General features: G+C 46.0%; 1 protein-coding gene across 3 annotated transcripts in view; it reads right to left on the reverse strand.

Moving 5' to 3' along the window:
• Positions 1 to 6,170: 6,170 nt before the first annotated feature.
• The window catches only part of LOC135913886 (uncharacterized), an 86,304-nt gene continuing 80,314 nt past the window's right edge, over positions 6,171 to 12,160 (reverse strand). For all 3 annotated transcript variants that reach the window (XM_065446565.1, XM_065446563.1, XM_065446564.2), the window contains exon 4: positions 6,171 to 6,428. In XM_065446565.1, the coding sequence (XP_065302637.1) occupies positions 6,248 to 6,428 (181 nt within the window). In that variant the 3' untranslated portion in view covers positions 6,171 to 6,247. The remainder of the gene's footprint in view (positions 6,429 to 12,160) is intronic.

The following is a 12,160-nucleotide window of genomic DNA, read 5'->3' on the forward strand; positions in this document are numbered from 1 at the left end:
TGACCCCCCTCCCGCAGATGGATTCGGTACGCTCCTGTACCGTGCACTTAGCGCACGTTAAAGAACTCTGGGTGGTCAAAATTAATCTGGTGACCCCCCCGCAGATGGATTCGGTACGCTCGTGTACCGTGCACTTAGCGCACGTTAAAGAACTCTGGGTGGTCAAAATTAATCTGGTGACCCCCCCTCCCGCAGATGGATTCGGCACGCTCGTGTACCGTGCACTTAGCGCACGTTAAAGAACTCTGGGTGGTCAAAATTAATCTGGTGACCCCCCGCAGATGGATTCGGTACGCTCGTGTACCGTGCACTTAGCGCACGTTAAAGAACTCTGGGTGGTCAAAGTTAATCTGGTGACCGCCCCCAGATGGATTCGGTCCGCTCGTGTACCGTGCACCTAGCGCACGTTAAAGAACTCTGGGTGGTCAAAATTAATCTGGTGACCGCCCCCACATGGATTCGGTACGCTCGTGTACCGTGCACTTGGCGCACGTTAAAGAACTCTCGGTGGTCAAAATTAATCTGGTGACCCTCCCCCCCAGATGGATTCGGTACGCTCGTGTACCGTGCACTTAGCGCACGGTAAAGAACTCTGGTTGGTCAAAATTATTCTGTTGACCCCCCCATATTGATTCGGTACGCTCGTGTACCGTGCACTTAGTGCACGTTAAAGAACTCTGGGTGGTCAAAATTAATCTGGTGACCCTCCCCCCCTCCCAGATGGATTCGGTACGCTCGTGTACCGTGCACTTAGCGCACGTTAAAGAACTCTGGGTGGTCAAAATTAATCTGGTGACTCTCCCCCCCAGATGGATTCGGTACGCTCATGTTTCGTGCACTTAGCGCACGTTAACGAACTCTGGGTGGTCAAAATTAATCTGGTGACCCTCCCCCCCAGATGGATTCGGTACGCTCGTGTACCGTGCACTTAGCGCACGTTAAAGAACTCTGGGTGGTCAAAATTAATCTGGCGACCCCCCCCAGATGGATTCGGTACGCTCGTGTACCGTGCACTTAGCGCACGTTAAAGAACTCTGGGTGGTCGAAATTAATCTGGTGCCCTCCCAACTACGGCCTTCCTCACAATCAAAGCGCGGTTTTGGCACCTAAAGTGCCATCATTTAATTTACGCGACATATCAGACGGACGAGCCAGCCGGGGCTAGAGCACCAAGACGTCGAGATGTTCTGTTCCCACGTGATCATCTCTGTGCCATGACGTCACGACATACCATAGGTCCCTATGTGGAGAAGAAACAGAAACTGACCGTAGAAAAATTATGCTATTGTAGATTCTTTAGGGCGTTCTGAGACTTGCGAGTATTTCTTTCTGGCATTTTGAAGTCCGCAACCTTAACTTATCGAGGAAAACAAATTGAAACAGGAAAAGTTATGCCAGTACCTCCTTTGCAATTTGGAGACGGACGAACTGAGAGATAGGAAGAGGCATCCTTCCGTGGTCGGCTGACTCGCGTTCTTTACGGAGGTCGTGCGCTCCTCCAATATCAGCACCTGTTATTTCCGTGGCACACCGACTTTTCCCCATGGGCAGGCACTGCATGCTCCTGCTCGTGAAACTGAGTAATTTCAGTTGCTTATTCAAGTTTTATGATCACTAAAACGATTAATTCCGCTCGAGTTGCACTGGACTTTTACGCAGAGATATAGCAAATAATTAAGGGAAAATGAGACATCCACCCAATCGTAGCAGTTGCTACAAAGGAAACCCATACGGGTTCCTCGAAAGAAAAGCCTCGCAGTTGAAGAAAACTTCGTCCTGGTCAGGGACTCGAAGCCGGGACCACCGCCTTTCCGTGGCAGCCACTCTACCATGTGGGCACCCAATCGTAGCAACTGCGACGATTGGGTGGATGTCTCATTTTCCCTTAATTATGTACTTCTTTCCACATTGCAGGTTTTCCGCAGAACTATTACCTCAAACTCTTGCGTTTGCTTCGAGTTGTTGACAAATTTGACTTCGCCCTGCCATCTGCTAGCCGCCTGGTTAGCTAAGATGGTAGAGCGGCTGCCCTGGAAAGACGGTGGTCCCGGATTCGAGCCTCCGGACCAGGGCAAATTTTTCTTCAACTGCGAGGCTTTTCTTTCGAGGAACCCGTATGGATTTCCTTTGTAGCAACTGCTACGATTGGGTGGATGTCTCATTTTCCTTTAATTAATTACTTCTCTCCACATTGCGAGTTTTCCGCAGAACTATTACGTCAGAGATATAGCCCAGGTATATAATAAAAGTAAAATTGTCAATAATTAATCTCGACTCTGACAGCGGCTGCTCGGCTTTAGAAAAGTTCTTTTAGGGAGCGCGTTTCGAGGAGTCGGTCTTATTTCAACAGGTCTTCCTGCGTCTCCTACCTTAACTCTTAGGTCAAGTCAGAATTCGGCCGCACGAAAGCTTCCGCCGCCCTCCAGGGTATTGTTCTTGATTTCAAGAGCTTGTCTTGTTAATATGCCTTTTCATCTTACCACAATTTCCAATTTAGGCTGCATAAACCTATTTGTTTTCTATTTGATCCAGAATGCCCGAGCTGATCCTTCGCTACGATTCTTATTAGGCATAATTTATTAATTTCTTCATTAATCATACAATATATTGTATAATTTGGATTGACTATCAGGGTCACCGGTGATCCACTGTAATTGACATGTGCCATAGATTAGCAAGTTAAAAAAAAACAGGACAGAACAGAAGATGCAATGAAAGCGGAAGCGCCGCAGCTGGGCAGTAGAATCTAAAGCAGTGTGATGGATGGCAATATTCGCATTCGCAACATTTGCGTCAACATTAGGGGCATGCACTTGCGTCCAGGATGATTTCGCGTTCCGCCAACGTGGCAGTCACAGCTTCTGTCCGCAATGCAAGACGGTGAAGGCAGGGCCGATTACTATGCGCTCGTACACACCGGGTGTATCAGCGAACACTTACATAAAAAAATTAAGCATTGCCTTTGGTAGATATCACAATTATATTCCGTGAGCTGGTCTACTCGAAGAGGTGGGCATTACTGACACAATAAATTGAAATTCATAATCGACAAATTAGCATAAATGCACTAATTAAGTTTTTAACTAATTACTTTATGGCACATATTGCAATTTACAAATTCTAGCCGGCAAGTTCGCAAAGCGGGTACACTTGGAACGAATTCTCAAAATCACATCAGGGGAGCTTAACGCAAAGCTATTCCGAACTTTTCTGTTCCAATTCTGCAATCAGCCCTTCACGATTGGTAAAAACTTTTCCGGACCACCCCCACTTCGCCTGTCTGTCAAAAGACGTCACGAGAACCGCGATATAGCTCCCCATCTGATATGACATGTACACACTGATTATGCATTATCGGACCGAACAAAAAAAGTTATTCCTCATTAGACGTCTTCTAGTCATTAACCCTCAGCTATTGGTCAAAAGTTTTCGGGCTGCACCCACTTCACCTGCCTTTCATGCAACGTCACAAAACCGCAAAAACTCCCCGCGTCAAAGTGACGTGCACGCGTCAAAAAAATCGTCAATATGCCGAACAAAACTCTTTTTTTGCTGAATAGCCGCAGGCTGCCCCGTTCCGAAAGGAATAAAAGATGGCTGCCGCCGATCGCTCAGGCACTGGCTACTCGCACATGCCGGGAGCGTGTATTTATTTGCGTATATTAAAACTTTTTGTGTGGCTATGTAATGTTCTCGTGCACTGTCGGCACGTTTACAACGTCGCTCTGTCAACTCTTCTTTGCTGAGGATCCGTTTTAGCGGCAATCTTTACGTTCTGTTGCATGCCGCCGCGATTTGCCACCAGCCGCCGCAAGCTGCAACTGCAACCAACCTAAACCGAATTAAATTACTTCAGAAGAGAGCTATTCGTGCCGTAGAAAATGTGCCTTATTTACAACACACAGCACCACTCTTTCAAAAACACGCGATATTGAAGGCTACAGACATATACAGACTTTTGTGCAGTTATAAAAGTGCCGTCCAGGGAAGGCTTTTTACGTTTCTAGAACACGCTAATTTTATAGAACCTAACAATGTGTATCCTTTCCGCTACAGGTCGCCATGGTACATACCTTTCCTCGCGCACAACCCACGGTAAAGAACTAATTCAGCACGCATTAGCATCAACACTAAATTACATGAATCAAAGATACATCGACGTTTTAACCCTATCTCGTAAAACTATTTTTCAATTGTTCATGTGATCGACTTGATCAGCACGAAGTCAACTTTTTTTTGTTGTTGTTAACAACGTGCGCACTTATGTGACTGTTGAAAAAGTTTTCCTGCTGTATAATATTTCGAACGTTTCCTTGTACGAACTTGTAGAAGCATTGTTTATGTTGCTACCTTGTTCCTGCGATTCGTGTTTGTTTGTTTGTTTGCTTGCACGTTTGTTTATTTCAGCGGAGTGACCGGAGCCTAGTGTCATGTATTCTGGTATCTCTTTTGTGCATGGCGTTCGAGTTTCGGCAATTTCTGTATTTCTTCTTTTACCATTTTATTATTACAATGGCGAACCGCAAGTCTGCTTTTTTATGCGATATGCTCAAATCAATGCTTATAATGAACTTTTGCCACTGGAATACATTGTATGCTTACTTAGGTTTTTAATGTATTTTTCTACGGCTTCTCTACATTGTATAAGAATGTTTTTTTTTTCTTCTTCTCCCTTTTGTCTTCTCCGTACGCTACCACTGCTGTGTACGGGTGGCTGCGGCTTTGTCAAGCTGCGAATGTGCAGATTATTCAAAAGGCTAGCGCAAAATAGCAGGGACAAAGACAGAGAAGACGACAGGACGAGCGCTAAACATGTTTAGCGCTCGTCCTGTTGTCTTCTCTGTCTTTGTCCCTGCTATTTGCGCTAGTCTTGTGAATAATGATGACATACCAACTAGCCTAGCTTTCTGCCTTTAATGTGCAGATTTTTTCTCCAACCACCTCTTTTTTCGCTGTATATAGCGCGAAAAATAAACTTCTTTGGTTGATTGATTGAAGATAAGTAGGACAAAGTGGCCTAATCGCAGACGACAGCACCATCCTCTTCATCCGGTTATATATTTTCAACGCGCTGGCTCGGCCCCATCGAACCTTTCTCCACTTGAGCATGCTCCTCGCCTCGTGTCAACCTATTAGATAAGAAAAACTGCTCAATGTAGACAATACTATTCGCTTTGAAAGAAAAAAAAGTGACCTCCTTTAAACGAGGAGTACGTTTGATGGGGCTTTTCGAACAGCGCTACGGGTTGCCTCCCGATGCTTGCGTCACTGGTTGCGTAAATATGACGTCTGGACATTGGAATAAAAACTAACTGGAATAGTTTTACGTTATAGGGCCCCAGTTTCGAGATAATAATTGCGTTCCAGTTAATTTTATGCTTTAATACATAAAACTATGTTTTGTTACGAAAGTAAGAGGAATGACAGTGCATTTTTACTCTATGTTTAATGGTGTATATCTCGCAATTGGTGTCATCCACACAATTCATTTCAAGTGGATACGCCTTGCAGTATCACGGGCTAGAATTTGTAAATTGGAACACGTGCCTTAAGGTAATTAGTTAAAAACTTAATTAGTGAACGCTAAGAAAGGCTGCACTGCGCGGCACATACTAGTCCTTCAGATTAGCGGAACGGAGCAAAACGCCTATGCTAACATATACATATACGGCGCCATCTAGATGTAAAAAAACAAAGTACTGGCAAGGCAAATTCATACAAAATGTCAAGCTAATCCAATGATTACTGCACCACTTATTGAAAACGCATCTCGAAAACAAGGCCCATATGTAACCAGTACGCCGCTGCTGAAGCATCATCACACAAACCTAAAGCAAATACGAGCATCAGTGGGTAACCAATGTGCCGAACGGTGCAGGCCGTCGTCCCGATAGTTCCGAAGCGGGCAGCTCTCGCTTCGACTGGCGCTGCCATGTTGCCGTGCGTAAGGCTCCCCTTGAGTGCGTTAGCGTTCAACGCTAAATTCCGAAAATAGCGTGGGTACGTAAGAGATCCAGCACCGTTTACGTACAACGCATGGGCAGTGTGGAGCACGCAACGCTGACACTAATGCAAACACCTTGCGTTTGCTGCTCTACGCAATACTAAAGCTGTCTTGTGTGTCCAAGTCCACGTTTAGCAATGCAAAAAGATACAGCCGGGTGCTCAAATTCAAGGTAAAAACTTTATTCCAAATGTCGTCAAACTGATGCGCTCGTGCCGATCGAGCGTTGCCGTTTGGATGGCCTCAGTGATACCGCTGAGACGTGTTTGATGAGCCTGGCTGGCCTTCTTGGGTTCCCTCCCGCGGGGCAGTAGCTTGCGGGGCGCTCACGTTGGGCATCGGTACCGTGCTCTCGCGATTGACTCCTGAGCGACGATGCCAGCTAGAGTTGCCCGCAGAGATCCCCTTCAGCGTGGGCGTGAAACTGCAAGTACAAATGTTCGGAGTATGAGATGTGACAACCGTTTCACCGAGATTGTCGGATGATTGGGCAATTACTAGCTATGTGCGCGAAGGGCAATCGAAAGCTTATTTCTGCGGGTACAGTCGCGAGCGACTGTGCCAGTAACGACAGAAGGGAGCCAAGCTTAAACGTTTCAACACGTCGTGTGAAGAAGGCGCGTGTGTCTCCATAACGATGACAGGTCACCATGTGCGGACTTCGTTTCGGAGAAGCATTAGAGAAAACACAGCAGAATTTGCGCACGCCCATACGGCCATTAAAGCAGGCACGTGCCTGATCTCAAGCACGCCCCTAGACTGCAGTATATTGCGAAATAATCGCGGTATATGTCCCGCAAGAGTAGCAGTTGCCGCCGGACAGCTTTGCTGCTAATTGCCTGCACTCGATTCCGGTGTGCTTTACAGTGTTCAAAGCAGTAGCCGTGCTCAGCAGGTTTATGTAGGCTTATACTGTGGTGCTATGCAGGATGCGCCGAGTTTCTCCTTCGCAGGAGTTTTACCCTAGTTTGCTCGATGGCAGTCAGTGAACGCAGATAGCATGGAACGCGCAAAAACAGTAGGCAAAAAAAAAAGTTGAGAAAAAGTCGCGTATGACAAAATGAGTGCAGTCTGCGTGGCATACTGCTTCTAACCCGCCGTGGTTGCTCAGTGGCTATGGTGTTGGGCTGCTGAGCACGAGGTCGCGGGATCGAATCCCGGCCACGGCGGCCGCATTTCGATGGGGGCGAAATGCGAAAACACCCGTGTACTTAGATTTAGGTGCACGTTAAAGAACCCCAGGTGGTCGAAATTTCCGGAGTCCTCCACTACGGCGTGCCTCATAATCAGAAAGTGGTTTTGGCACGTAAAACCCCAAATATTATTATTATTATACTGCTTCTATGTTTCAAGCACAGAAGGCTGCGCAGCTAAACACGCCAGCCATTGTTATCAACGTATTGCAATTTACCGACATCGTGACTGTCCGGCTGTCTATCTGCACACTTGCCGTGAGCCGCTTGCCACGCCCTTCTGGGGCCCATCAAGCGCGTACCTCCTCTTTCGGGCATTGTCGTTTTATCCTCCGTCGAATGCGAACAGGGCACATGCGGCGCATTCTTGCGCCTGCACTTTCCCTCATTCGAATAAAATAAAATACAACAAATAAAATAACAAACATTTTCTATCTTAAAGAATGTTTTTCGTTTTGAATGCTATAACTTCCTGATGACAAGCGGATATCACTATTTCATTCATCATTTATTATACCCTTAAAGGCCCCAGAGGGGCATTACATAAGGGAGGGAGGGGAGGCACCAGTCAGTACACCAGTAAACATGATCAGCGCAAAGTGAAATGACAATTTGCGTAGAAATGTTGCCAGAGAAAACGTGTATGTACAAGGTAGTCGTTTATGAAAGGGCATACGCGAGTGCGTGGCCTGTGCTCTGCGGAGGCTGTTTAGAAGGAGACTTGTCGCGACCTTATTACTTGTCGGTGAACCTCGCTGTCTGAGCTGAGCAACGCGGTCTCCGAATGCTCTGCGTTCGTATGTATGTTGTTTAGCCCCTGCAATATGTTGACTATGTTGGGACAGACACAAAATCTGGGCTTGCCCCAACATAGTCAAGATTCAGACTACAGAGTTTATTTATTAGGCCTTTGTGTGCAACGTGGTCAAATCATTTTGAGAGTTTGAAACGAGGAGTCTAAGTTTAATTGGAGGTCAGTGATGAATTCGAAAAGCTTAGTCTCGCAAGACAAACTAGGTAGGAAGCCGTATTGATTCTTAAAGAAGAAATGGTTATTTTCAAGGTGATCGGTAACATGCGAGTAAATAATGTGCTCGAGAATTTTGCAGGCAATGCATGTAAGCGAAATAGGGCGGTAATTTCAAGGGTTACAACGTTCACCCTATTTCAGTACTGCTGCTACATTGACTATTTTCGTGTAGTCTGATATCCTGCCTTCCGAAAGTGATTGATCAAATATAGTGCACAATATCTGGCTTGTTATAAAACCAGTGGATTTTAGATATTTTGAAGTGATGTTATCAGGTCCGGCGGCGCTTGATATTTAAGTTCGTTAATAACTCTTACGCTTTCCTCAGTGGTCATTGTAATAGGTGGCATCTGGGGAAAGGCATCTCTAGGTAAAAAAGGAGTATTGTTGGTACGTTCTCCAGTAAAAACCAAGAAAAAATAGAAGTTCATTAGGTCAGAATGTTGCTGAAGCGGTATTAATGAGCTATCAGGGTTTGTCGTGGAAATGCTATGTGATAAATTCTTTGGGTTTATGATATTCCAGAACTCTTTAGGCTTATCTCGGATATTCTTGGGTAGATCCTAGGGATAATACTTTCTTTTAGCTTTTTCCCGCATACTGGTGTATTTTCTGAGGCAAGTGAAGTATCGATTCCACTTTATAGCGAAGGTGTTTATTGTTAAGCGGAAATGACGTCCTTTTCTTTTTCGAAAGTTTTCCAAGATTATTAGTATACTAAGGACGACCGGTCCCACAATTAACAGAGACGAGGGGGACGTATTCATCGATTAATGTTAATACCTTATGTTTATACAATGACCAGTTTTGTTCGACGCTTCTTGTGTAAGATGGAACTGGAAATTTTTTTTAGTTCAGAATTGATTGCCTGAAGGTTGGCTTTGTTGTAGCCCGTATAAGCTTCTTTTGGGGTTGGTGCTTGGCAAGGGGAATCAGCAGATTAAATAATAAGGTACGGTGGTCACTGAATACATCCATGCACGTAGGTGGCTGAATAAGATCGGGTTGTGATGCGACGACAAGATCAAGGATATTTGTTCTGCGAGTTGGAGCGTTGGATGTGGGTCCGACTGAAGAGGAGAGAGAGTTCAATGAAATCTTTAGATAGTCCTGAAGGTGCTGTCAGGTTAAACCAATCTATATCGGGAAGATTGAAGTCTCCCCACAGAAAGAAATTAGCGAGACGAAACTGGCTGATTAAATCATTTAACAGAGAGTGCAGTTCATGAAGAAAAGCATGGTCGCAGTCAAGTGGTCGGTAAGCAGTGATGAATATACTATTTCCTGACAGTATCGGCACATTAATACAAAGTACTTTACAAACTCATATTAAATGCGATATTGTATGAGTGCAAGTGAGACTAAAACCAGAATGCCCCCGCCTGTTTTCCCAACCCTAACCCGTCGATAAATTGTACTCTAAAAACTAGGAAGGGTATCGCAGGAGTGAAGCGGCCGGTTCACTCTTCAAAGCGTCGTTTTACTCTCGCAAAATGTCGAGGAGAGTGAAATGCATTGTTCACTCTGTCACCAAGGAGAGAGTGAAATGTGCTTTTCACTCTCCCCTTCAGAGAGAGAGTAGAATGCCCGTTCTATTCCTGCGGCAATAGAGAACAAAACGTAGCGTAATCTTCTGCTTCAACTATAGGTGGCTGGCCCCGAACATGGCAATGTATCATTCATGCACGCTGAGCAAAGAACACATCGTTTTCCTTCTAAGAGAACAGGCCGCCGCAGTTCAAAGGAACGCGTAGCGAGCGCTCTACTTTTTCACTCGGAGTTGCTCCACCGCGCGCGCGCGCGCTCAAGATCGCGGAACACAGCACCGGAGAAAGGTGATCCGTCCAGTGAGCAGCAACGAAGGCCAGCCAAGGGAGATCGTGTGTCAGCCATCTCGCGTCGCCACGAAAACACGACAGTCGTTCGTCATGCCTTGGCTATAACAACAAATCCTCCACGGTAAGTGAGTTCTAACATAGGTGCACATTCTCCGTATATGTCATTCTATCGCGAGGAAGTCGTCGCTGCGCTTAGCCGACGCGATTGACAAAGGACTAGGCATACGCGCTGTGTCTCTCGATGTCAATCTAAAAAGCCAGTCGTCGCGATAACTGCATGTGATTGTATCACTTGGCCGTTGTCCGTAAGAGCTTTGAAAATCGCAAACACTGCCAGAACTATGGTATGTTCAATAAGACGCCAGGCGAGAGGACGCTTAAAATGGTTTGTTCACCAGCCCGTGACTCCGAGCCTATGCGGAGCGTGATTAGCGTGCGTTTTGTGTGTTTGAATTTATTCAGTTTGGTAGTCTGCTGTGTACGGAACGCTGTTGAACTAAGGAATCACATACCAGAAGGCGTCATTTTGCTGGCAGCATGCTTTTGTTGTAAATAAACCACGCGCTTGACGGTGTCTCGCGCAGGGGGAATCTGCGACCACTGAAGTTACGTGCAGCACCAGTGCTATTTAGAAACTTTGCCGCAGGCATTCAGCTGCCTGCTGCAAGAGGTCAATTGGGCGCGTTACCTTGAACTTACTCAAAACGCATGAGAAAAAAGTATAAACCCCATATAAGCGATCTTGCGCGCGGCAGCTACAAGCGACGCGATGGAGATGGCTGTCGCGTTCGCTCGTCGCCTACAAGTCGTACTCCGTGCGAGCGACGATATTGAGCGACGCCTCCCCGGTGTTGCCGGCATGAGGGCTGCAATCACGCGTGACGCGTGCTTTAGTAATTTACGTTGATGTATTTTACTATAAAAAGTAGCATAAAATATTTGCGGAGGTCTTGCCGTAGGTTCTTATCCTTGCACGTATAAAAATGGAATTATTCGCTCGTTCCGCGCGACAATCGGTAGTATTTGAGCGATGTACAATCGCCCAATTTTTTAACCTGAACGCGCGAGCATCGACCGGCCAGTCGATAAGCGCCGTATAACGGAGTACAGCGGCGAAGTGTGCGAGAATACGCGCGTGCGCGCAATGCACAGTCCAATGCAGCTTCCCTCTGCCAGGCTGTTCCGGCAACCGGACCCCACTGTACTCCGTTATACGGCGCTTATCGACTGGCCGGTCGATGCTCGCGCGTTCAGGTTAAAAAATTGGGCGATTGTACATACATACATCCAGTTCCGGCTTCGCGCTATTGGCTAGTCGCTCATAGCACTTTCGGGCGACGAGCGACGATTTCTAGATTTCCAGAACCGAGCAATCTGTTCAAGCGACGGCCCGTTTTGTCGCTCGAAGCCGTCGCTCGTCGCCGTCGCGCACTAAATCGCTCTCACAGTGTTTATCCCTAAGACTGAACTGTTTTTGCTCATGTATTGAAATGGTGTGATTATAGGTAGGTCTGGTTTTGTCTCCTGTTGCGGTTTTCGTGCACGGTGCGAAACTGAAAGGATGCTTATGTCTACGAACTCGGTGAATTGTCGAGCAGCTAGTTATGCATCGGCATTGAATATAACGGCTGCTGTGTGGAATTACAATTGCAAGGGCGCTTTGCATACGCTTGTTGTTTTGGACATGCCTGTACATTTGCTAATATGAGTTGGCGTGTCAGAGTTATGTCATATGAATAGCTAAATGAGCCTTCCTCTGGGGGTTACAAGTGTAATGTGTGTATTTTGCTATTGCATGGCAGATCAAAATGTGTTTATCGCTTGAATATTTTTAGTAGAGAAATAATATCAAAATAAAATGTTGCTTTGATTCCGTGTTACCAGTCTGTCGTACACAGAACAACAGGTTGGTGTAATAAACTAATAACTGCGGTTTAACTGCAACTTTTACATGCTTTCAAGAATCTAAAATGCTAAATTTCAAACTGCAGCAGTAGTCGGGTCTGTCAAAAATGAACTCCATTGCGCACCTCATACATGAAAATAAGTTCATGCCTTTTAGTAAGCTTAGATGCCGGCTGCAGTGAGCTTTTTT

Source organism: Dermacentor albipictus, unplaced genomic scaffold (genome assembly GCF_038994185.2).
Source record: "Dermacentor albipictus isolate Rhodes 1998 colony unplaced genomic scaffold, USDA_Dalb.pri_finalv2 scaffold_28, whole genome shotgun sequence".
NCBI lineage: Eukaryota > Metazoa > Arthropoda > Arachnida > Ixodida > Ixodidae > Dermacentor > Dermacentor albipictus.